The sequence below is a fragment of the Arctopsyche grandis genome, chromosome 10 (assembly GCF_051622035.1).
Source record: "Arctopsyche grandis isolate Sample6627 chromosome 10, ASM5162203v2, whole genome shotgun sequence".
NCBI lineage: Eukaryota > Metazoa > Arthropoda > Insecta > Trichoptera > Hydropsychidae > Arctopsyche > Arctopsyche grandis.
Window position 1 is genome coordinate 1,708,495 of NC_135364.1, and position 27,970 is coordinate 1,736,464.

At 32.5% G+C, this 27,970-nt stretch overlaps 2 protein-coding genes across 2 annotated transcripts in view; one reads left to right on the top strand and one right to left on the bottom strand.

Annotated features, from left to right (window-relative positions):
• Positions 1–12,848, bottom strand: part of LOC143917913 (EGFR adapter protein-like) — a 217,275-nt gene extending 204,427 nt beyond the window's left edge. The window contains exons 1-2 of the mRNA XM_077439538.1: positions 12,699–12,848; positions 7,337–7,521 (exon numbers count right to left, since the gene is read on the bottom strand). Of these exons, the coding sequence (XP_077295664.1) occupies positions 7,337–7,360 (24 nt within the window). The 5' untranslated portion in view covers positions 7,361–7,521; positions 12,699–12,848. The remainder of the gene's footprint in view (positions 1–7,336; positions 7,522–12,698) is intronic.
• The window catches only part of LOC143917917 (kelch-like protein 35), a 225,487-nt gene that overhangs the window by 129,798 nt on the left and 67,719 nt on the right, over positions 1–27,970 (top strand). The gene's annotated exons all lie outside the window — the stretch shown is intronic.

Genomic DNA, 27,970 nt, shown 5'->3' on the forward strand with positions numbered 1-27,970 from the left:
AAAAGTCGCGTCGTAAACATTCGACTTTATTTCGACCGTATATACTCGTTTTGTTTCTCCTGGCGAAATTAAAACGAGAATCCTGTCCGCTACTGAATTCCACTTCCAACACTTTTTTGTATTATTTTTTTGCGGTAAAAACGATTTAAAAAAATATATGTAGTAGACGAAGTGGTTACCTGTCGAATGCGAGTGGACACTCTGATAGACGCATGTCATCGACCCTCGAACGAATAAAATTACAATAACTTTATATTAGTCTATTTTGAATATTTGAGAAACTAGCCGAATTGACAGGCGTCACCAGGGTGGGTGAATAATGGTTCAATGTAGGCGGGAATGTAACTAAAAGAAGAACAAGATCTACATACAGGTACATATGAAGGAAAACTTTGCAGGTTAAACATTTGAATTACTCTAGAATATCAATAATGTGCCAAAAAAATTAATTTTACGTAAAACGTCAACCGAATTTCTCTCCCATACATAAAAAATGGAAAAACTTCAAAGGAAATATGCAAAAAAATTGTCAAAATTTTGTGCAACTGAAAAACAGAACATAGATTGTTCTCGAACAATTTACTATTATTAAGTGTGTAGATTTAAGCATAAACAATTTAGTGCACATTTCATGACGACCTTTTGAACCAGGTAAATACATGTTATGAAGTGATTTTTTGGATCCTGAATCCACCACTACGCAACAATAGTTACATATGTCCCACAGGGAAGTTTTCTAGGTCCACTATTTTTTGTCATGTATATATTATATAACCACTATATGTATATAACCGGCAGAGTGGATTATTGTTTAACATATTGTGCTTTCAAGAAGAGTGATTCCCACTAGTAGCTGTGAGTCAGACATTGGTTTGTGACTCCAGGTTGATCGTTTCCATTCAGAGTTTGTCAATTTTTCTGATTTTCACTGAAGCGATTCCTGCAAATTGACATTTTCTTTCCAATTTCTCTTGCAAATCTGAAGTTATTCAGCGTCTTAAGGTTCGGACAAAAATTTGTAAAAATTTCTCCATATAAGTCGCTGTGAATGATGTTTGTATGAATTCGCATTGTATAAATTCCTAGTATTAGTTTTATGTATCTGTATTAGTATCTATAAAGTGTACACGTTCAATTGAAATGAAATATAAATATCCGATATCTCTATATATAGATGATACCACTTATTTAACAAATGGCATCAAACCAGACACAATACATAAAAGCCTTTAATTTGTGGTAAAATTATTAAACGAACACTTCGAGTGGAAAGTTAAAATTAATCAACTGAAATCAGACGTGATCTTTTTAATTACAATATCCAAGTGCATACCCTAAAATCTCAAATGGGCAATGTCTAGAATGGCAATCAGAAATAAAATATTTACGAGGAACATTTGATATAATAAAATTTGGAGAAATCTGTTAGACGAGTGTGCATGATTGGTTGAATAAATAAAATAAAAATAAAAATAAACTAACCTGAAAAGACTACCATTCCAAAATGACATTCCGTTATTTAAATATATTACTAACAAACTAAACATGATATTCTATGACAGAATCACTATTAAACCAGTGAAAGGTTTCAGTGATGATATTATATATGTATTAAGATATCTATATATAAACTAAAATTCTGGGCCCCGGAAAATCATAGAGTTTTAAGAAAACTTGTTATATTTTTGCCAATTAGGGCTAAATCAAACGTGCTCATGAACTCCCCCCTCTCGAGAGCTGTTCGACTCCTTAACTTACTGGCACATTACTTGGACCTCTTCGATGCCAGTTATGTTGAGTTGGTGGAACACATCCTAAATAGCACGATATAAATTTTTCAATCTTATTTCTTTGTTTTTAATTTTGTGTACATATTTCTTACTTGGTTTTTATTATTTTTTTATGATGTTTTTTTTATAATTTTTATGATTTTTATTATTTGTATTATAATCACATTGACGCTTTGGGGCAACCTGTCAAGTCTCTGTGGTATTGATTTTTTTTAAATAAAATATATTGTATAAGAATTAGGTATAAACACATTACGGAAACAATTATTACTTTAGATCATCGAAAATTAATCTAAAAAAATATTACGTAATACATATTGACAACAATAATAATGGTAACATTTTTTTCATATCAGTAAAATTCCGTTCTTGAAAAAATATAGGAAAAACATATTTCCAAACGTCAAAAAGTGCATCGCAAAAAGTTTCCCTGATAGTTGACTTTCAGAAGCTGTTAAATCTGTCATTTGTGTGCTGTAAGGAACCACTATATATGTACGGGTTATAAAAACGTACCTTATTCCGTGAAAGCCTCTCAACTTCACAATTACCCAGAACCAGTTAACAACTATGTATGTGTAGAATTAAAAATGTTAAATTAAAGTCGATTCAAACTTCACGTCGAGTTCAACGCGAAAACTTAACACATTACCGTCGAACAGAGACTCGCCGTATTCACAGAGTAAAAAAAAATCACACCTACAAAGCAACATTTGTACAATATATACACCGTCAAAAGTAAACAAACAAATCTATTAATTGCGATTTTGTGATTTGGACTTAATGCGACTTGGACAAATCTGAGGGTAGAATCAATTCGTGACCAATGGGCCGATCATGATTTATAAGGCACATATACGGGCAATAAAACAAATTGTTTATCCTAGCAAAGTAAGCAAGTTCGACAAAATAAATACATGCTTGGGAAATATTTTGATTAGATATATGAACTTTTGAATGCGAACGAAACCGATAGCGTGTTAAATAGGGTGTGTAAATACATATATATCAATAACAAATTCACAAAGCTGCGAATTCGTATTGAATTATCAATGTTCAATTTAATCCAATCGTATATATAATCAATTGGGCAGAATCTGAAGCGTCTAAACAGAAGCAAATTAATTGATGGATAAGCTCGAAACTCCATATTTAACAATAAAACGTTTGCAAAGTTCGACACAAAGCCGTATCAAAGCCTATTATTCAATTTTGAACGAATCAAATCCAAACAATTGTAAAAACATTATATGTATATCAATATTATTTTATATAAATTTCCTATCGCTAATTAAATTTACACATTCTTAACAATGCTTAAAAATAAATAAATATTATATTTTAGATGGTTTATATTGGACGATTGCATAAGTTCGTAAACGGGCACGAACTTACACAATCATGTTATTAAACGAGCCAATTTGCCCGGCATTGCTTAGATGGGTAAAAGTCGAAAAAATAACAAAGAAAGTCTGAAATGGTAATCAGAAATAAAATATTTAGGAGTATCGTTCTATAAAAGAATGACATGGGCACCTCACATTGGGGCAGCGGAATGCAAGGCGATGTGGGATATATCCTCAATATACCCTATATTTAATCACCATAGTTCTTTATCAATGTAAAATAAAATAAAATTATATCACGCGCTCATATTACTATTATTAACCTATGATTCACATGTATGGGATAACGCCTCCAACACTAAACTTTCCAAGCTCAAAATAATGCAAAATAAATCCCTAAAAATAATTTATAACAGACCCATGTATACTTACTTGAAAAAACTGCATGCCATGAATAATATTCCATTAGTTACAGACATAACTAACAAACTAACTAGTAGATTATATGACAGAATCACTAATAACCATACTAACACACTTGTGAAGAGTCTCGGTGATTACAACAAAATGTCTACACCCTTCAGTTATAAACACAGATTACCTAAACACAATCTGCTTTAGATCGTCGACTTTAGAGTCTTTAATTAATATTATGTATTAGATGTACATATTATGAGCATTTATAAGAATTGTAAATAGGTTTTTGAGCTCTTTTTCCTATTATGCTGTACACTAACATTAGAATAATATAATACTATGATTCAGTAGCTATAAAAATAGATATAAGATGTATTGTGAACATAATTTAGTAATAATAAAAGCATTTAAAAATCAAAATCAAAAAATAACCAAAAAAATGTTCTTCCACCAAATAAGGTGGCGGGCCACAGTTTGGACAACCGTGTATTGGAAGATTAAATAAATTAAGTTCACTTTAATTTTTCCAAGAAAATCGCCGATTTATACGGGAATAAAAATTAATGCGTTCAATTACTCCGATTCGCTTTTTGTCGCCAATGAAAGGCGTCTCCAGCGGTTCTCAAACTTCACCGAACAGACATCAATCATCTCGGAAACACAGACCGATCTTACTCGCGCCTATCTCTCACTTAGGCGACGATATTTAATTAGTTATTTTGACATCGACGACACGAGAAATCCATTTTAAACTGATTCGAAACGACGGAACGACGCATCGAACTGAACTACCATCTTACAAACAAACATCAATACATATATACATACATACATATATTATATTATATATCGCAAAAATATGTTGGAAACGTCTCCAATATCTAGAGCGATATTGCTGGTTGCTGGTGAAATTGACCTCTTCAATATACATAAACTGTGCTAAACTGGTTGATTGGTTGAGTTTGTTGAGGAACGCCAGTAGTTGATTTTATCAATTATAAATGTCAATGATTTTTCCATCAAGATATAACAGGTTGTTATTATTATGATTAAGGTTATTATTTTATGATGTTATGATTGTATGACTGGCCACAGTGATGCGTTCTGTAATGTCACTGTGGCTAATATGCTAAAAATAAAATAAACATATGATCAAGATCTTTGACGTAACAGTGATAACAGTTTACCAATATGAACCATTCGAAACTTCAAGTAGTCTAAAATAAATCATAAAAAAGAATCACCAATAACCACATTAACAAAAGTTTAAGTCCTTATACATACATATGTATGTACATACTAAGGCTTCAAATCCCGGGATCCCAATATTAATTATTATTAATAATAATAATAATTACAAATTATAAAAAACAACAAATGAGGGAATGTCTTATAAAAGAAAAGAGAGAAAGAAAAATAAATATAAACATATGTATATACACAGACAATAATACATTTATACATAATCATAAAAAAAACAATAGCAATTACATATAATAGCAGATACGTAAAAATATCAAATATAAAATATAACATAAGGAATGCCTTGCACCTACAGCCAGTTCCAATAAATAAGAATCAACTGCAAATACAAAACATCCTTGTGAGGCCCAAATGGAAGAGATTAAATCAAAATTCCACTCATAAATCGCAATTAATTATGAAAACAATTATGTGCGTAGACTACCAGATAAATGGGTTAGAGTAATATCCGACAATTTACGCTCACTAAGGCGGAAAATATCACATTCAGTCTCGGCAGCACCGATTTCATTAAGAAGTCGGATAAGTTATTCGAAAAAGAACTGTGCGGGCAGAAGGTGCAGCCATCAAATGATGATGTCTACCACGCACATAATTATTAGGGAAATAAAATCCCAACTGCTCCAGCAACAACGGGCAAGACGTATTACCACGTAATAGCTGGAGAACGAAACGAATTAACGAGAAGTTTGTCCGAAGTTCAAGGTAATTATACCCAAGCATGCCCAAAAGGAAAGGAGTAGGGTAGAGATATGGGTAATACCCATATTCTTTCCTATATAGGAAACGAAGAAATGCTTTTTGTACTTTCTCAATCATCAGAGAGTAATTTGATTCATGCGGATTGCACACAATCGCAATATACTCTAGCTTACTTCTCACAAGCGAATTGAAAATCAAGCGAGAAGAAAAAGGGTTGGAGAATAACCTAGCATATCTCAAGACAAATCCAAGTCGACGAAAGGAGACGTCAGCGACTGTCTTGATGTGGTTGTGAAAGGTGAGTTGAGGATCAAAAGTGATACCCAAATCGAACATAGATTCCACACGCTTCAACAAGACAGATCCAATGGAATATCCGTGACAATAGAGCAGATGTGCAGGTCCATAGCTCACAATTGCACATTTATTTATATTAAGTTAAAGGCCTAAACTAGAACTGAATTCCAAGACAGCGTTAATATCAGCTTGAAGGAGAGAGAGACTTGCCTCTCATCCTTGTAGCAAATAAGAGACATAATGCATTACATAAAACTCTAGGGAGGTTATTAATAAGAATTGTAAATAGTGGACCCCCTAAAGTGGACCCCTGAGTAACACCAGATCGAGTAAAAATATCGCAAGGCGGTTTAAAAATAGTTAGAAATCCTTGCGGAACGGTCAGTTTTAGATTTAAAGGCGAAAATCATAAACACAACACACCGCATAGAACTGTCAAACTATTGTGAAAGTACCGTTAGCAAGCAGCGTAGGTAGTCATAAAAATCGAATGTACGGCCAGCATCTTCTGACGATCAACGTTCAGAACAATATGAGTGACCTAAATATATAAGAGAGATAATGAGAACCTATAGAGCAAATTTCATAAAATATAGAGTGAATTATAGGCGTTTAAACAATTAAAATATTATATGGCCATATCATGGCGAACAGGTTGGAAGACACGGGACGAACGCTTATTAAACGTCAGGAAGGTTTACGGGCGCCGTTTTTAAAACGCGTTGTATGCGATATTTTATCTCCAACGTAATGGCAGACGATACATTAACGTGTATTGATGACCAAAATGAGCAATATGGCAAAGTATGAAAACGATCGGATAAGAGATAAAAATGACCACTAACACGAAAGCCATGTAAAACGTAAAGGAGGTATGTATGTAATGAAGGAGATTCATAAAGACCATATCATATATTCATATTATACCTATGTACATACATATATATGCTTCTTTGAATTTGTATCGGCTGTTGTATGTTATAATGTTGCAATCTTCTTAAATAAATTAATAGATAATTTAATAAATAGATAGTCAAAGTAGGAAAAACATTATTATTATTGACAACAATACAAATTATGTAAATTAAATAATGATTATTTTTATCCATATTTTTTTCTAATTTAATTACAGATTAATTTACTTATATGTATGTAGGTAGTTTTTACAATTTTTTATATCAAACAATTAAATATAAATATTAAATTAAATTTATTTAAAAGGAATTTGAAAAAAATTCCACCACGTGCCTGCATTTCTTTTATTTATTTTTAATTTAATAACTTAATATGCCAACACCCATACTATAATATTTCATCGGGTACAACACTAGTATGTATGTACATATGTATATAATATGCATTAAAAATTCTAGAAATTTCCCGGAGCTGTTATTTTCCCAGAGCCCGGTTTCACCCTCAACATTACATAAAATTTTCTTATCAAAATAAGCACCCAATCCACACAAGCACCCCTAAAAGACATATATGTACATATATTATTATGATTATAATTTAGTTTACCCTTGCCGGTTTGGGTGTATCCATATCGAGGCGTCGGAGCCCCTTGCATTCCCCCTGGCGCCATTTGGTGACGGAGTCCCGACTGCTCCCTGGGGGCCCCCGAACCCTTGGGGCCCAACTGGACCACTCAAGGCCACACTTGTGCACTCATTCTGACGCCTTTCAACGTCAAACTTGCACCATCACTGTTGCACCACACACACACAAAATAAAAATAAATTAAAAATTAAACCACCGCTGAGTGCACGTCCATTAACCTTACAGGTTTATCCACTAAAATATCATAAATCATGTATCATTGTACTGTTGTACATATACAAACATGAGAGTCAGGTCTGAACTTATCAAAACCCTAACTCAACGTTCGAAAACCGAAGTCTCCGGAGCCGCATACGACTATTTGTATGAGTTATATTGAAAATATAAAAAAAAATCCTTAAATCTTATTTTGTTTCTGCTTGAAAATAAGTCATCAAACCCATCACCATTTCATCATGACGTTTTATTGTTTTAAAATATATATAAACGGACGCGATGCATGTTTGTGGGTATGTATGTACGTGAGTATGAGGGTACATAATAACAAATTTTAGAATGCAAGTATACGTTATGCTTAGGGAATGGGGGGTGTGTGGAGCGTCTGATATGTGCTCCTGATATTGAGTGAGCTAGGACGGGTGACGTTAGCGTCAGATGCGTGGGAGCGTACACACACACATTCCCGGCTACTCTCTTCCCCGCGTCTCCTCGACACGATCAGTCGTCACGCCATATCCCTAAGCATGACGTATACTTGCATTCTAAAATTTGTTATTATGTACCCTCATACTCACGTACATACATACCCACAAACATGCATCGCGTCCGTTTTTATATATATTTTAAAACAATAAAACGTCATGATAATAAAAATGAAATGATGATGGAATTGATGACTTATTTTCAAGCAGAAACAAAATAATCATTTCGACGTGGGCCAACGACTTTTTATTATTAATACGTGCGTGCGCCTATGAATTACCTTACACTTTAATTATGTATAGCTTTATTTATATATAGCATATATCTCCGACAAAAGGGTCTTAGACTGTTTTCGTGGGGGGGGGGGGGGGGGTGGTCTCATGTTGAGAGCTTTGAGGGTCAAATTCTTTGACCTTTAAGGCAGACTCTACATATAGCATATAAGATTATTTAAATAAGTGTATCAATTCCTTTCCGAAGCTACCCGTTGAAATCAGTGGGCACAACACTAGTATTTTATATTTATATTGTTCCATTATGAGTGATTTTTCAGACTTATTATATTTTAAAAGTAAATTTAAATTGCATGATTAAAAAAATATATTTCAATGTTTGTAGACATGAGACTTAGAAATAAATATTAAATCCGAATAAAATTTATAGTAAATAAAATGCCACTTAAAACTTATGAATTTATTAATAAAAGATTTAAAAATGATGTAATGTTGCAGCTTTAATAATTTGGTAATTCCGTGAATTTTACGATAAAAAGGGATAATAAACAGGTTATTTACTTTAAATAGTAAATTGTCATTTGATCTAGTTCCAAAAAAAATCGTGGACGGCGCCACTATCTACTTCGCCCAATATTCGCAAAAATATTCAAAAGAATTGCTGCATATTTCAAGAAATCGACAGGTATTTTGATGATTTCGTTTATGGACTTTTTTTGACGAATTTATTATATGAGCAATTTTATGATATTTGAATGATTATACATGTTTAAAGTATCAATGGATAAATAATCGCTTACGAATAAAATTTCAACCTTGAGATTTTGACTAAAGTATGTATTTAGCCTCATGGATTAAGAGCTAAAGCTACGGCTATTTTACTGAATATAATTTTTGTGGACTTGAATTCGGATTCATACGTAATTTTTAGTAATCAGAGTAAATTTTTTTGAAAATAATTATTTAATTAGAGCTAAAGCCATATGTATTTTATTTGTAAATATTTCCATGTACTATTTTTTTAGAATTTTAACCGTCTACAGCAGCCGTGTAATATACTGTCTAGAACGGCGATTCTCAAAGGTTGAATTTGTAGCATGTTAAAGTTGCATACAAAACAAGGCCAGCCATGCAGGTCAAAAGGAAAACTTAAACACTAAATTAAACTTGTGAGTTTCATCAAATTTATATTAGTTTGCGCTGGAAAATTTATATACGTCGTAACAAATATTAATTAAAATTTTAAAACATCAAACATTTTATTATATTTTCGCCGAGGTTCGATTTTATTAACGGAATTAAAATCGTACACGTATAGCAAATTTTAATTGGTAACCAATATGTTTTACGACCACCGTTAAATTACGCTAATTTTTGTTTTTAATAATGCAATATTTATCAGTTCAATGTATTTAAAATTTCACTCTTGTCGATTTAACACTGAATACGTTATCGAAAATATCCCAATGCAAATAAAATAGAGGAAAATCACGGTGTTTAATTTGAAAATAACATCAGAGTGCTTCCGTCGAAAAAAAAAGCATAACGTGATTAAATTTGTTCAGAGAGTGCCAATATCCGTTTACGTGTATGAAAAATAACGTACAATTTCCCGCTTTTCTTTTTTTTTGTTGGCCAATGCGAGAATACAATTAAATCGAATTTATCGCAGCGCCTGGGCTTTTCCGGTGCGAGTTTCCCGCGCTCTCTTTTCCACACAAACGAAATGGAAATAAAACAATCGGACAACATTTTAAATGCAAAATGTGAAAAGTTTACGTTTGGCGTTCCCTCACAAGGATCTCATTTGGAGTCTATTCATTGCGGAAAATATGCACAGTTGATCAGTGATATTTAAACTTTTATAATGTAAGCAAAAAGTAAACAACAATACAAAAATGAATTTATAACTAATTAATATTATAAAAATACAATCCAACTTTCGAAAAATACTACATATGTATATCGTTTTCATAATTCAGTGGCTCTTGAACTAGTAATTTTATTTACAGCGGTACAGCTCGGTAGTTGCGTTAATGCTAACATTAGATATATTAAGATTAAGATTAAGATTCAAGCCCTGGGTTGACCTCGATTGAAAATAATTTATTCCGAGTATTCCTGTAGTACTGCTGGTCAGAATTGCATATTTTTGACTTCACGTCAAACGTTTCCTGTCAAGGTTTGCTAATTTATTTAATTTCATTGTTGAATCAGTTTCTCATCGTATTCAATATCATTTCAAATTTATAGTAAATTTATTCTGAATAGGTGTCGTTCAGGACAACCCGTAATGTCATCACGGGAAAAAAATAAACAAAATAGTTCCAAAACAACCCCCCCCCCTTCCCATTCATGCCTCAAAAGATTTAAAAAAATATATTGTCATCACAATAATTACAAGAAATAAAATGCAATTAATATCGACAAAAATTATAATTAACTTAAAATATTAATACTATATTTTTTTAATTTAAGTCAATTCAATGTTGGATATTTTTATAAATTGCTAGTGGTGCTACCCGGCTTCGCTCAGTGAATGGAAATTAAATTAAAACCAAGGAAAACAATCTTCATTTGTTTTTTTATTAAATTTATTATTTGAATCGAAAAAAATAATATTATTTAACGAAAAATAATATCACAAGCGTCTTTGATCAATCCAGCCAATCAGAAACGAATTTGATGACAGCCAATCAGAAACAAATTACAAACTTCGTTTCGGTTTAACACTTGGAGTGAGGTCACAAACCTTTTTATAATTTGCAAAACTAGTTGAAAGTATAATTTTTTTAAATTATCTTTTATAACTATTCAAAATCTTCATCTTAAGCTATTATTGTAAAATAATAATGGAAAAATACGTAAAAATAAATGTGCTCCTGATATTGAGCACCTGACTCGGAACGGGTGACGTCAGCGTCAGATGCGCTTCGTGGGGGCGTACACACATACACACATCTACGAAGACACACACACACATTCATTCATTATTTTGATTGGGTGAACGGATTGGATCAACGAGCGTGTAATGCGCGCACTCAACTTATTACTATTTATACCTGCGCGCGCTAATAAATTACCCTACATTATATTTATATATAATATTTAACTTTATTTTAATTCGTGTATCAATTCCTTTCCCAAGCCACCCGTTGAAACCAACGGGCACAAAATATTATATCTTATTATCTAATATATAATTTCGAAAGAGACTTTGTATGTAAGTATGTACATATAAATATGTATATATCTTTGGTTGAGAGTTTCATAAACAAATCAAAATTTCTATGAAGACGAGTCGATTTTTTCGATCAAATTTAATAAAAAAACAAATGAACAAATGAAATTTAATATTAGATTTGCTCTCTTTACGCTGTTTATATTACAAATACTGAACGAAGCCGGGTAAAACAACTAGTTATACTATAATTTTAAGAATGATGTAGATATACAATAGCACATGATCGTGAATGAATTCTTTGAACCCCTTGAATTTACATAAATATTTTACATACTTCATTTGAAAAACAACAGTGAGAGCTTTTTTTAAACACTGTGTTTTTGCCCCATCCCCCCCTAAAAAATCCTGTGTGGATGTATTTACGTATGTACATATACTTGTTCAAAAAGAACAAGTATACAATTTTAAAGTTGAATATTTATTTAAGTTATAAAGTTGAATATTTATTTATTTTACTCATTTATGTAAATTAAATGAGAAAATAGTAAAATACATTCAAAATGACAAAATTAAAATAAAAATAAGAGACAAAAAAGTAAACAAGAAACAGAAATAAGATATTGGGAATTACAGTAATCCTTTAAGTATAAGAAATACATCAAGCTTATTCTTAAGCATATTAAGGTTATCGCAAATTACAAGATTATTGGGAAAACTATTCCAAACTGAAACCACTCTGTTTGAAAAGAAGAAATCTCTGATCAATTTATGAAACTCTTTTTGGAGTCTAAGTGAGTGACCTCTGAGGTGAGTGTTTTCGTCGAATGTAATAAGATTGGACATATGACATGTATAATGATTATTTAGTATTTTAAAGACTTCAAAGAGTGTGATGATGAAAAAACACGCGTAACGAAACACACAGAATGACACTTGTGGAGACCAGCAAATAGATTTACAATAACATTCCTAAAACAAACACGAAGCATTCCAATTTTCACTTTTAGCACTACATTTTACAAATGGACAAACTGCAAAAGCTCGCTTCACAATAGGACACGCCAAAAGCACACACACACACACACACACTTTTATTTATTTATAGGAAACGAGTTTATGAACTTTCAAGAATCGCGGTCCTATGCATGTACATGTACACCGAAAGTGAGGTCACAACTTAACCGACAATTTATATAGTATTTACTGAGGCAAATGGTCTCTACAAGTCCAGACGCGTGTACCAATAGACCTCAGCGATCGTCAACCGGCGGCTTTTCGACCGGTCGATTTATTCGCGAATCGATCGGTATACAGTGGTGTATGTAGTGTTCGGTTCGGCGAACGCAAAAAGACTGGAAAGCTGTTGGTGTGGGCAGCTCGACCAGTCTCTCTCTGCTCCTTGGTGTTGCTCCTTCCAACGGCAAAAACTCGCCTTACACGGCCTTGACTGGACCAGACCAAAGCAGACCAGACCCACTGACGAGATCAACACTTGGGTCTGAACGCGCTGCTCTCAACTGGACTGGATTCGGATTCGGATCCGGAAGTCTAGCGTTGTTGCATGATCCATTATTGGAGAGCCGTATTTTTGCCACATACTGAATTTTCATATTTCAAATTTGTTTATTAGTTTATTTGTTTAATAGATAAGTATTCCATAGTGTCTTCACAGATCACCCCAATATGACACTGTGGCCAGAAAATACAGGAAAGATATTTGTATAAAATATACACATAATAAAAAATAATAATAATAATAAAAAAACCAAGATATTTGCAATCGACCTGTCGGTTATAAGCAAATTTTTTCACAATTTATTTCAGAAGATTTTGGCAATTCATTAATTGCCACCTTTTTATCCCTTATTCGAGGACTCTGCGGCGCTTTAGTCTAGTGTCTTTTGCACTAGACTTTATAAGAGCTTTTGCCAGCTCGTTTGAGTGGGTATCGAGTCTACGCTTGTAGTTCTTTGTATAACTTTCTATTTCCGTTTTAATTGATGGTATAGATGGTTGATGAATTTCAATGTTTCTCGCAAACCATGGGTCATTTGTTATTATTCTAAGAGCTTTATTTTGGAATCGTTGTAAGATTTCGACGTTAGAATTACTACTCGTTCCCCATAGTTGGATACCATATGTCCAGACTGGCTTTAAGATTGACTTATATACTAAAATTTTATTCTCTAATGTCAGACTGGATTTTCTTCCTATCAACCAGTTCATTTTGTGTAGTCGCTGTGTGAGTTCCTGTCTTTTATTTTTGATGTGATCTTTCCATGTCAATCTCCTGTCAAGGGTGAAACCCAGGTATTTCGCCGCGGTACTTTCAGTCAGTTCGTCGTTTTTCAGTCTGACTACTGGGCAGTTCCCTCGTCGAAGTGTGAATGTGACATGAACAGATTTGCCAGTTCTAGCCTTTACTCGCCATTTTTTCATCCACTCTTGGAAGCTATTTAGTTGATCCTGTTATTTGGAAGCTATTTAATTTGTTTTTTATGTTTGAAGCTATTTAATTTTGTTTTTTTATGTTTAAAATTAAACATAAAAAACAAAATTGTACAAAAAATAGAAAATTAAAAATTAATTAAATAAAAATTAAAACACAATCAATAGAAAAAACATGTGATTATTGATTCCAATACTCACTATGAGCACAACAATACTAGATTATGAGTTAAAGACCGCAAAAGCCTAAAAACTGCGCAGTTTTTTAAACGCTCATATCTCGTAAACGATCAATAACCAACATAAATCATCATCATGTTCGAATTCAGTGGGTCAAACTTAGTAAAGATTGGTTAGTCTTCGCTCTGGTAACTCAAAAACGTGATTTTTTGTTGCTCAGTGTAATCAATGAGGCGAGATGGAACCCATAATTAAATTTTTTCCAATATAGTTGGGTTGTAAATATCATCTATTAATAATTTCAAGAAATGTCACACAAAAAGCATAACCCTCCGACAAGAACTATAGCCAACAAACCCCCATATCTATGCACATATTTATTTTGGACATCATTTTCGAAATATACAGCAATATTTTAATACAAGAAAATAATATAATATAATATAACCAGCTGCATAGATCAGTGGTTAGTGTGTTATACTTTCAAATAAAAAGTCAAGGGTTCAATTCCTGGCCTGATGCTGTTAGCCAGGCCATGGAAATGTGATTCCAGCTTGATCGGAGTTTGTTGTTTTTTTATTAGCCTCTTCTTACTTCGCTTTCGATTTCGTCTGACGAAATTTGGGTTCTTATCCGATCGTTTTCAAACTTGCCATTTTGCTCGGTTTGGTCATCAATATATGTGAAAATCAAATCTATTGTAAATATAAATTTAAATATATTTATATGAACATAAATAATTCACTCAAATCAGCATCATATTAGTATATCAAAATTCTAGAAAAAAATACCATTAGGTACCCAATCACTTAATATGATTGCCTCCTTACAATTGAAAGCTAATAAAAAGCACTTAAATCATATTATTTCCCAAATGCGACTCGAACTGAGCCAAACTGAAACCCGGCCGAGAAAACTCTCGCACAGGAGAGGAAAGCAAAACAATTTTTCGTATACATTTTACAAATTGAATTGAAAAATCACTCGCCTCATTGCGGAAGAGTCCGTGTCTCGTCTTTGCGAAAAGACCCAGCCTCGGTGCGATTATTCGGATCAAAGTCGCGAATAAAGGGGGGCAGATTAAGTTAAGGCGAATTCGGAAGCTGGAGGCGCCAAGGTGAGGTTCATTCTCTCATTTCCTAGGATCCTCTCGACGACGACGAGGAGGGGAATTCGAAACGGCTTTCAAAGTTGTAAATCAGATCTTAGATTAATTTTAAATATAATTTATCTGTCAAACCTTTTCGAGATAAATTCGCGAACGAAGCGGATTTTTAATTTCGGTCTAGATATACGCACAAGCATCTTCAGAAAGTATCCCCATCTATGTACGTAGGTATGTACATATATTAATAATTTCCTAGGAATTAAACGAACCTTTATAAGGAGTCAGCTCGTATCCTGTTCCTGGGTATGTCACGCTGATTAATTTGCAACGCTTTAGCCCCTTCGTCGTAAATCAAGTACGGTCTCAACTTTTAAAACGACATTTCCTACGCTAATTAACCTGTACATGTACATTAATACATATGTACATATATTTGGTGATAAATATATTTTGAACCGTATTATGGAAATATTGTGAAACTTTAGGACGGTGGAAAATTTAACAAAATTCGATAAAATGGAGATTGAAATTCGAAAATCTACGTACGTATATAGTATGTTGTACTTGCATAGAGATTCATTTGCTTTGAAAGTTAAGCTATTCTTAAAATTCGAACGTATACAAGTTCTGCACAAAAGACTGAACGTCTATGTTTGCTTATCCTTTATTGCTACTATCGATTGGAATTCTGGAATACTTCGTTCGAATTTCGATATTTTAGAACTGTGCTTTGGAATATACACCCGTTCAAACATGTTTTTCGCCAAGTATTGAAGTGTGCTCAATTGTGAACTAAAATAAAAATTAATATGTCAAATTTTATTTTTAGTCAGTGTCTAGAGGATCTGTGGGTGAAATTAATTACTGAGTGCCTTGAATTTCTTAAAAAGTAATTTTGACCTTATTTAAGATGTAACTCTTAAATAATGTCAAGGAAGCTCTGACTCCCAATAAAGAGTTGAATGATTTCTTGGATTTGCTAAACAATTATAATATCTCAATAAAAAAAATTGGTGCGGTTTAACTGTACATTGAGAAAAATACTTTGTATCTTAATTTTAGTGCATTAAACAATTTCGTATTGTGCCTCGAATAAAATATTTTGGCATTATAAAGTGACCATTAAAAAACATGAAACGATCATTCGAAAAAATTGATTTTAGCATTAGAATATATACAAAAAGTGGCAACGTTGCAGTCTTCCGCTATTGACAACTGTCAACTGTCAAAAATGTTTATGTATGTATTACGTATGAATATGAATGATGATGTCATGTCGTAGAGTTGAAGCCAAGATCGTAGGTGTCGAAGATCGCAAGCCAAAGATTAAAAAAGAAGGAATCCAGTAGAGAGAAGCGTTGGTTGTTGTTGATTCATTGTAAGTAGAAAACGTCCGCTTTTTAAGTAGCAAATATTTTTTTCGATGATCAAAGCAAAGTTTCTAATACAATCTGTATCCGTTATTTAGAAATGCACTCAATTTTTTTTATTATATACACAGTTTTTTAAATGTACAATTTTTTTTTAATTGCTTTTTTAAATGCATATTTATTTTATAAAATGGGCGTTTAAATTATTCCCTAAACAGTTGTAAGACAATCAAAACAAAAGCATTAAACATACTGAATATTTAAAATGACAAAACCAAGGGAAATAAAAAAAAAGTTGGAAACCGATCAAAACAAACAGCCATTGATTGAATTGCATATATGTATGTATGTACATACTTTTAAGATTACCGATAATAAATTAACATTAGATCCATATATTAAAGATAAGTTCAACTTGAACGGCTAATAATTCCATGTACCTACATACATATGTATATGGAAGATTCCATTTCATCAGATTATAACATAAATGCTGTTGACAGATAGCATCCTCAAGCGAATGCAAATTCTTGTAACAAAACACGTGTCTAATAATGAAAACACGAAGCGAAAACATACATATGTATGTTTAATAGAACGTACATATGTATAGAGACAATTTGCATATGAACGATCGGAAAATATGTCCCTGGTAATATGTATGATAAAAACGAAAGGCTTTCTCCGTCGATTAAATTGTTATCGTATAATAAGTGGCCGGTCGACTCTCGCCATAATATAATATTATATCGATATTGCAAATAGCGGTATCGACGCTCCCCATATGACTTTCGGTTAAACCGGTATTTAACCGCGGATTAAAAACGGTGAATCCTTTGTTGTTCGCAAACGTTGATGCTCGTGGCCTAAAGGTGAGCATTCACGGGGAGATTTGTCGCCGGACAAGTCTCTCGTACAGTCTCTAGCTATGACACTACCACAGACCTTGCGAATTGAGACAAATCCCTTAATTTTATTTCTGAAGATGTTTTATTAAACAAAAAAAATGTTAAAAATAAAAATAGCCAGCAGCATAGCTCGGTCGCTAAGCTACTGCTTAGCGTCGAGAGGCGGCGGGTTCGTTCCCATGAGCTGACCTTGATTGAAAAGAATTTTTCTGAATATATCTGTAGTGCTGGTGGTCAGACCTGGATATTTGTGACTACAGTTCAATCGTTTCCTATCAGAGTTTGCCAATTTTCTCTGATTTCATTGTTGAAACGGTTCCAGGTAAAATTGGATAAATATCCTTCCTACCTACTATGTCACCACTATTTGAGATTGATTAATGTACAATAAAATTTATGTACAATTCATAGATGTCTCGTTAATTTGCAAGTTTTTCAGTGTCTCGTAATTCAGCGACTTGTATAATAAATAAAAAAAATATGCTGCAATGTTTGTAATTGGCCCAGAAGGCGCATTAGGGTTATCTGTAAGGCCTTCCTGGTATATATGTAAAAAATAAATAAGTTACATGTTATATAAACTAGGAAAAAAATATGTTTGGTTTGTGAGATTGTCATCAAGAAGGGAAAAATAGTGGGGAAAGCAACCCACTTTGGTTCAACGACGAGTGAGTGTCGTTTCATAACATATTCATCCTCTTAAATTCTAGTCAACTTAGACAAAGTAAAGCAGTTTTGAATAAAAACAGAGCACACGTACATATTATAAAAAGGCAGCACCCAATTTTTGCTTCCAATATTGTCACGGACATATGCATAAGGGAATCACTCCAGAATAATTTCAAACTTAGCGTCAATACTCACTTTTAGAAAAGTAGCGTCAATACCCACTTTTATTTTTATTTTATTTTTTATTTAATTTACACCAAGAAGGCCTAACAGGTAAACCCAATGCGCCTTCCTGGCCAAAGACAATTATATAAACATATATGTACACCATCCATATATACACAAATACTTACACGTATACACAAATACACATACATACATACATAAATATAAAAATACACATATATTCATATACATACATACACACCTACATATATATATATATATATATATATATATATATATATATATATATATATATATATATATATATATATATATATATATATATATATATATATATATTCACATATACATACATATACATATATATATATATATATATATATATATATATATATACATATACACATACACATACATTACAAACATCCATAAACATACAAACATTATACATGCATATACACATAAACACATAAATACACATAAATAAAGATAAATTACTCATAAATATAAAAATAAAAAATAGCATACATATATAAATAAAGATAAAACCAACATACATACACATTATGCTAAATAATAAAATTACAAAATGAAAACAACATGTGTAAATATGTATGTAGCTAGAAGTCATTTAAAATATGCTGCCTGACAGAACTGTATGATGAAGTAAAAACATCAAGGCTCCCAGAAAGCAGGTTAAATAGTCGAATGGCTCTTGAAAGGGGTGAGTCATCAAGCACATTAGTTCTGGCCCGAATAGGCAGGAATAGAGTTCTGGAGCGAGATTCTCTCAGTTTCTCAGGTACCCTAAGTTTAAGATTACACAGGAAGATGACATTCACCCCTTAGAATTTTTAGAAAAAGCTTACCAAGATGATCGAATTAAGGAATCGTTCGCCGATTTTGAGTCCAATTACACATTTCAAATGAGTGAAAATGGTTAAGTTTACAAAAGAAAGGTGCCTTTGATGGGTGACAAAATATGTAATTAATTTAAATAAAATGCAACACCTACGTTTTAAGTTTTTATTCACAAAACTACTAACTTTAAGTACCTCACTCTCGAGTCTATAATTTTTAATGTTAAATTGCTCTAAAGCCCTTTGACAAGCCTAAAGAAAGGTTTCACTGATACGTCAAGCTTAGGAATTGAATTTAATCGTGGTCTAAATTATAATTTACACGAGAAATAAAAATCTATTTTATTATTGTTTTTAATTTGCACAATCAATGTATATATCATATTATAATATTCACTCGGAAAATTTTAAAACTTTCAATAAAAATTACGCATCGAATAATCGACTAACTCGAAACGAGTTGTGCGTAAATTTAAACGGGCTCTGACTTCAAAACCCATTTTCTCCCCACCGCGAAAATTGTGATGAGATCGGAAAAACGGAGGAAAAGACGAAAAAAAAACTTAAGAATAGCATTTTTTCCCTTCTGACGATTTGTTTTTTACTTTATTTTTTTTTGTGCTCTAATATTGTCGTTTCGTTTTCCCCTTATTTACCCCGTAAGTTTTCGTTTAGGCAAACAGATAGTGTCATCTCGATGAGAACGAAAGTCAACCACACATTTGTAGACAATCTCGTAGCATAATAATATAAAGTAAGTGTTTAGTCCGTCGTACGACGGTTGGTGCTCAAACATTTCACTCTATTTTATAAAAATCATCCATTGTTTAAAAAAAAATAGACTGTCATCAAATTATTTACTCAAAAGTATGTATGAACTGTATATTTGGCAATTTCAACTGGATTTACTCGTATTTTTAGGAATGTATTACATAGCCAGCAGTATGGCTCGGTGGTTGCATTTATGCTAAGCACCGAGAGGTTACCAGGTTCAATTCCGTGCCAATCTTTAATGCTGCTGGTCAAACTTGGATATCTGTGACTTTAAGTCAATATTTTCTTATCAGAGTTTGCCAATTTATCTGATTTCATTGTTGAAACGGTTCCACCATCCGTCATCCTACTCGCTATGTCATCAATAGCTGAATTTGATTTATGTACAATATGTAAAAATTTAGAATGTACAAGACAAAATCCAAAGATGTCTCTATCCATTAATTATTTAATTAATTAATAGTTAATTTCATGTTCTTCTGCATCTCGAGATTCGGCGATTTATGTAATAAAGAATGCTGCAATCTTTGTAATTGGCTAGGAAGGCGCATTAGGATTTACCTGTTAGGCTTATCTATGTAAAAATAAAAATAAAATACGACCCAGAATTTAAATAGCGTTATCAATACAATTGTTACGATTACGCTTTTTTTTTTTCTAAAGACTCAATTTTGAATGCATTGGTGAAGCTATTGCAAACCAGCAGATAGTTAGGGGGTCCCAGTTCCAGATCAACTGTCTCCTGTTTTTTGTAGCTTAATTGTTATGAAATCCAATATATTGGTATCCTCCTCCTCGGTTTCTCGCAAATTTGAGTTATTGGCATTTCGAATATATTGAATCTTATAAATGCTACCTACATAATTTATTTCTCGCAATTTTACTGCGGGTTTGGTGCATCCGCTCTAAAATCGCCAGATTAACAGAACGGCAGCTTTAAACGTAATTCTCGTTTTGTCGAATGATAGATTGCACATCAGATGACGAGTAACCTTTCGATGTGCACAGATGCAATTATTAAAATTGAGTTGGATCTTTCTGGCGAGTTTAATAAGGCAAGATTCGGAACTTATAGAATCTTGCCTTATTAAACTCGCCCGAAAGATCCAACTCAATTTTAATAATTACCATTTTAATAATTGCATCTGTGCACATCGAAAGGTTACCCGTCATCTGATGTGCAATCTATCATTCGAGAAGATGAGTTAATCTGTCAAAAAAATGTTAATTGTCCATAGATGTCTCTATATTGTAATCTATGTATGTACTGGTGTTAATGTTTTACAAAATTGGTTGTACTTTTATTTATTTAATTTTTAAATGCTAGTGCCCACAGTTTCACTAGCCCGAGCATCACCTGGTACTTCGATATAATAAATACGTAACAAATGTATATATGTATGTACGTATAATAATAATATTGATGTACAAAATTTGATGATGCGAATTAAATCGGAGAGAACCGAGCTAGGGGAGAGGATCCGCACAGGGATTCGCCCTTTAAGGACATGCTGTCTTATCATCCGTCCCATTTATGGGCTCTTATCGGTCGTACAGGCTTTGCATGATTTACTGACTATTCCCCTAGGACTCAACAAACACACACACACACAACTACGTATATAAAATACACGAAAATTGGTTAATTTACACCGGAGAACATCGACGTCCATTAATAGCAACGGTCTCAACGTATTACGTAATACATACATAAGTCCTACTGAGAAATTGCCATCGCATAATGTAACATTGATTTATTCACTTATCCGGACGATATTCGATATTTATTTGATCGGTCGTCGACAACAAGCGGTTTCGGTGCTAAGTTTTGAGATTCGATCTTCTGAAAGCCGTTAACGTCACGTGTTACGTGAATTCTAAAGTTTGGTCCGAATTGTTCGTGAAGAGTTACTGTAATCGAATGAAATACCGATTCTGTTTCGGATTAAATAATTGTGACGTGACGTCACTTGGGCTCAGTGAGATGGAAAACCGAAGCTGGCGACCACGGACTTACGGCAGATAAACGACTGCCTCAAACTGAATTACGTTTCTGTATACCACTAGAGGTGTTCAAATATACAATGCCTTTTCTAAGAGCATTAGAGGTGCTAGTAACATTGGTGTTAATGGATACCTCTGTGGAAGATGACGTAATTATGTGTATATGTAAGTTTAATAAAATGCTATGTTTGGAATTATATTATACTATTTTAGGGTTACTAATTATAGTTTAGTTTAATTTTGTTAACTATGTTATATCATTATTCCAAGAGCTATTCGACTTCTCAATGAAATCGTTGCTGCCGTCCCTGAATGTGATATTTTCCACCTTGGGGAGCGTAGATTATCGGATATTATTTTAACATATTTATCTGGTAACCTGCGCTCATCATTACTTTCTTAACTTGAATGTGATGTATGAGTGGAATCTTAATCTACTCTCTTCCATTTGGACCTCGCTGTGATTTTATTTTTTATTCATATTTTGTTTTATTTTATTTTACTTTTTCTTTCTCCTATGTACATTTTTATGTACTATTTTAATTTTGTTCAGTGTAAACAAAGAATGGGATTAATAGATTTTATTTTTGATTTTTACACTTTTGTTAATTTTTTTTTGTTTTTCTCTGATGTATTATTTTCCTTTTGTTACTTTTTTTTGTATTATTTTATTTTACCATGTTTTCTGCTTTTGATTTTTTCCTTTATTTATATATTACTTGTTTTTATATATTTATCAAATGTAAGCCATTGTGGTGCATTAGGTTCTTCCTGTAATGCCACAATGGTCCAAAACTATTAATAAATAAATAATAATAAATAAAAAATTATAGTTGTTACTGTGGTTTTAGTTTAAAATTATTAATTGTGAAATAATTCATAAGGAATTTGCAACATATTTAATAATAAATAAATAAATAAATTTCATTTCTCACCCCATGATAAACAGGATAAAGAAACACTTCTTGACTCTTGATGAGTCACCAATAATATACAAAATTTATTTTCTTTTTTGGTTAGGAGAAATTTGTGTGGCCCGATTTTCTTCAAGATGAGCCGCCCCTGTATACATCATATGTAACTATGCAAATTAATTTATAGATAAAGTGTTTTATAACTATCAGTCATTTTTGATATGAACTTTTTGATCTATCAGACGCAGACGCCGGATTTTGGTATACATATAATTTCGAATACATATAATTTTTTATAAGAGACTTACTATATAAGTTTGTTTGTTCAAATAAGTATTCAAATAAATTTATATAAAATAAAACTATTCAAATAAATTTAATAAAATATTTACTATTAGATTAGTCATGTCTAAGTGGTTTATATTACAAATACCGAGCGAAGCCGGGTAATACAGCTAGTAAGATATAAAAATCAGATATGAATTTTTCGTCTCTTCTTTTAATTTTCCAATCAAGTTTGACAAAACTGAAACATCGTCGTCAATCTCCATAGAAAAACTATTAGAAGGATGAGGCACACAGGATTAGCCTATTAAGTGTTCATGGGTCATATTTGCACTTGTCGAAATACATTTTCTTTGACGTTATCCTTTCCGGAAGGCCATCGTTCAAAATGGTTTCATATTGCTGGTCCCGTAACGACCTATTCCAGTGACATCTAATATCCAGCCACTCGCCATGTGTGGGTAATTGATGCTGCTTTAAGTCACCTCGCTTCCAAATACCAACACATTATATGAACACACACACAACGTATAAACTCCCACGACAAATTACTTAACGTTAATTATAAACGGATCGTATAAATCAAATCTCTATATACTGTACACACCCATAACACGTCCTTGGTGTTGGTTTGTCTAAACTGAGGAATTGATTCAGCTTTGTTGCAATTTTCAAAATATATTAAATAACATACATATATAACTTTCCAAAATGGCGTCACATTTTTCAGTGTAAACTTCTTTGAAGATGAAAATGGTATTTCGAATCGTATCGTTATACCACCACCCCCCCCCCCCCCGCACTTCACATGATGTTTGATACATGAAGTAGGGGCTTTCAATAATTATTTTACGGATCAGCTGAAAGGCTTCCAACTTCATGAAGATTCAATCGAGGCTAAGTTGGAGCCCCTCAGTCGCGGAGGTGTTTTTTTTTGTTGTTGTTGTTGTAAATTTTATGGTGTTTTTACATACCTCCCTTACGTTTCACATGGCTTTCGTGTTAGTGGTCATTTTTATCTCTTATCCGATCGTTTTCATACTTTGCTATATTGATCATTTTGATCATCAATACACGTTAACGTATCGTCTGCCATTACGTTGGAGATAAAATATCGTATACAATGCGTATCAAATATCCAGAATCTCAGATACGGTGACATAATCTATCTTCAACCTTTTCGCCTTGATATGCGATATCAGATTTTAATTGTTTAAACGCCTATAATTCACTCTATATTTTATGAAATTTTCTCTATAGGTTCTCGTTATCTCTAATATTTAAATATTTATAGTTTTAACTCTCATATGTATATATAAATTTCAAATTTGGCGTGTAGCTTCTTGTAGGGTAATACACGATATGTATTGATTTTTGGCCAAATATGTCAGATTTGACATTTCACGGCTAAAAGTATATCTCTTCACTAGGTTTTATCTGCGAGATAAGTATTCAATAATAAGTTATGTTGTATCTAATTGTTAATATGATTTACAATAAGCTTACATACATTTAGTTTTTTACAATAAGCTTACATACATACATCACATACAATTATTTTTAGTTATCAGCTGATTTAATTTATCTGATGATTGAAAAGTTCATTTCTGTAAATACATAAACTCATTTATGGATAATAATACATTGATAGACTATTCTTAAAGCAAATCATTTAAGCAATCTTAGTATTAATAAACTATTCTAAACTGTAAGGTTCCCGGCATAAATGAGTATACATATTGCCGGCAGCAACTCAAAACGTCAAATTCCATTGTTTATTCCTCCATAACAAACTTTCTAACCAATACAAGCTACATATGTACACAGATCAAACAGTGATAGTTTTATTTTTAGTTATCAGCTAATTTTTACTCGATCTGGTGTTACTCAGGGGTCCACTTTAGGGGGGTCCACTATTTACAATTCTTATTAATAACCTCCCTAGAGTTTTATGTAATGCATTATGTCTCTTGTTTGCTGACGATATTAAATTATTCTTTGCTGCTTTTAGTTATCAGCTGATTTATTAGCCAATGCTGTTTGACTTTTTCCCGCTTACCATCCCCCATCACAGTTGAGACTCTGCTCTACCGAGCAACGTTTAAGCAAAACCATATTTGAACCCACGACCTCTCTAAACTAACCTAACCAGTGAACAACGTTGTGATTTATCTTCAAAACACTACCAGATTAATTGGGTCTTGTGGACATATCACCGTTGTGCTCCCAGGACGCGATATATGTATACTATGTGTACTTATTTAAGTGTATATGATAAAAGTGCTCCACAGAGTGCAGTTACGACCAGCACAAAGTTGAGCAAACAGCGATAAAAACGACGAAAGGTAAACGGAGGAGGAGGGGAGCACACCCGTAGACGGTTAAACTGGTCTTGAAGATGACCCACGCCACGCGGTTTGAGAACCGAGGGTCACCCTACGCATCCTTACGAGTTCGAGGATGTTAACCCCTCTTTGTTTTGCTCTGGCGAAGCCTTAAAAAGGACGAATCGCAGATTTATTGGCGAACCAGGTCGTCCAAAACGACCGTAAGATGACAAACGCGAGCGTTGAAAAGTAGCCAAACCCGTACATGAAATTCGAGCAAGATATATTGTGTCCTTTGTGGAGAGTTAACGTCGTAAAATAATCTTAAATGTGACGTACGATTCTCAATTACTGTTTTTTTTTTTTTTTTTTGACACCTTGTCTTTTATTCTCTCGTATTCTTAAGAGGGCTGGACACCAGCGCCTTGTCCATACAAACGTATTACACTTCTTCCTTCCCCAATTATGGCACTAGATAAATTATTTTTTTAATATGCTATGGATATGGGTCTACGTGACGAGACAGATTTTTAAACGACAGAAAACGCAAATATCGGAAGGCAAAGATCGAAAATCGAAAGATCTTAACTCGAAAGATCAAAAAAAAAAAAATGGTGCATGGTAAACGGTACATACTCACTTAATTTGCGCGAGCAGGATACAACAGGAACAAGAGGAACATGCTTTTCCTCCCGTATTAATGTGCGCGCGCAGAATACGGGAGGAAAAGCCTGTTCCTCTTATTCCTGTTGTATCCTGCTCGCGCAAATTAAGTGAGTATGTACGTGAGTATGTGCCGTTTACCATGCACCATTTTTTTTTGATCTTTAGACTTAAGATCTTTCGATTTTCGATCTTTGCCTTCCGATATTTGCGTTTTCTGTCGTTTAACACTCTGTCTCGTCATGGAGACCGCCAACATAGGCATGTTTCTATCTTTTTATTTTTTTTATTAGTTATTTTTTATAGGAGCTAGAAGCCACCAAATATCTATAAAATCGCATTCACTTTGCATATATACATTCACTCAATATATGTATATATCGAAGAAAGGAACGGAAACAAATTAAAGTTTCTGGCATCCAGCCCTCTTAAATAATAATAAATAATAATCTTATTAGAATCCAACTAAAACAAATTTGCATATATTTTTTGCCAATTTTTTGTGCATATTTGTATATAATGTAAACACGGATTTTATGCCTACATGTTTATATACGTATGTATGTATGTACATATATACATACATATGTATGTATTATGTATGTGTTGTTACAATGTACAAATTCGAAAATGAAAAGCTTGATAGCTATTAAAAATTGATTAAAATTGTTACATTTATTTATTTTATTATTTTTACATACAGGTCCATATATACACACATACATACATATAATACAAGATAATTATTAATGGAACAAAAATATGCTAAGATTTTAATGGTTACACGACAATTGGTGCAAGTCCAAAAGGTTCAACGACAAAATGTACCCAAAAATTAGTGCACTGACAAAATGTACCCGCGACAAAATGATCACGCGACAAAATGTCCACGGAAATAATGTTCAAGCGACAAAATATTCAAAAATCCTAAATTTTCTTATTTTAATGGAAAAAGTAACTTTTTATTGTATTATATAAATGTTATATATCTATCGATGTATATGGTAATTTTTATCGTATAGATCGCGGATGTTATTAAATTAGTATAAATTACAGGTGTTCTCAACCGCACCAACATATTCTTATTTAAATTGAACAATTACATTTTAAGCGAATGTCATTGTGACTCATTGAATATCATTTTAAGATGGCATTGAATTAGTTTAAATGTTAGGGGTCCTTAGCCGTATCCAATATTTACTTATTTAAATTGAATCGATTTTTTTATTTAGTATATTTCATTTTGGAAACGTCTGTTCTCATATGTATGTATGTGCTATCGAAAATTGATTTTTCTAGCAAATGCTTTTATTTTTGGATAATCAGACTCCTCCAATATATCATAGAATCTAATTAACGTTTTATTTTTAAATATTGACTTCAAACCATCATTCGTTTGAAAATCGATTAATTTTAATTGAAAATATTCTTCAATATCGTTGATATCGATATCAAATGGATTTTAGAAAAATTGAAGCACTTTTAAATTAGTCTTAAAATCTATAAAGCGATCTTCAAACGCTTTCTGTAATAATTTAATATTGTAAATACAGTTTTAAATCGAAAAATTCTTTTTTTTTACTTTTTAGCGATTTAAAATCACTTGAAAAAAAAATCAGTCTAATTATGTATCATCTTTTTGATATGTAAAGTAAGCATAAGGATTTTGAAATAACGTCTCAATTCTAAAAGGGCGGAATTTTCGTAGAAATTAAACTTAAAAAGCTGAAATGACGGGCTGAAAACCAGACTGGTACAAGTGACATTTTTAAAAATAATC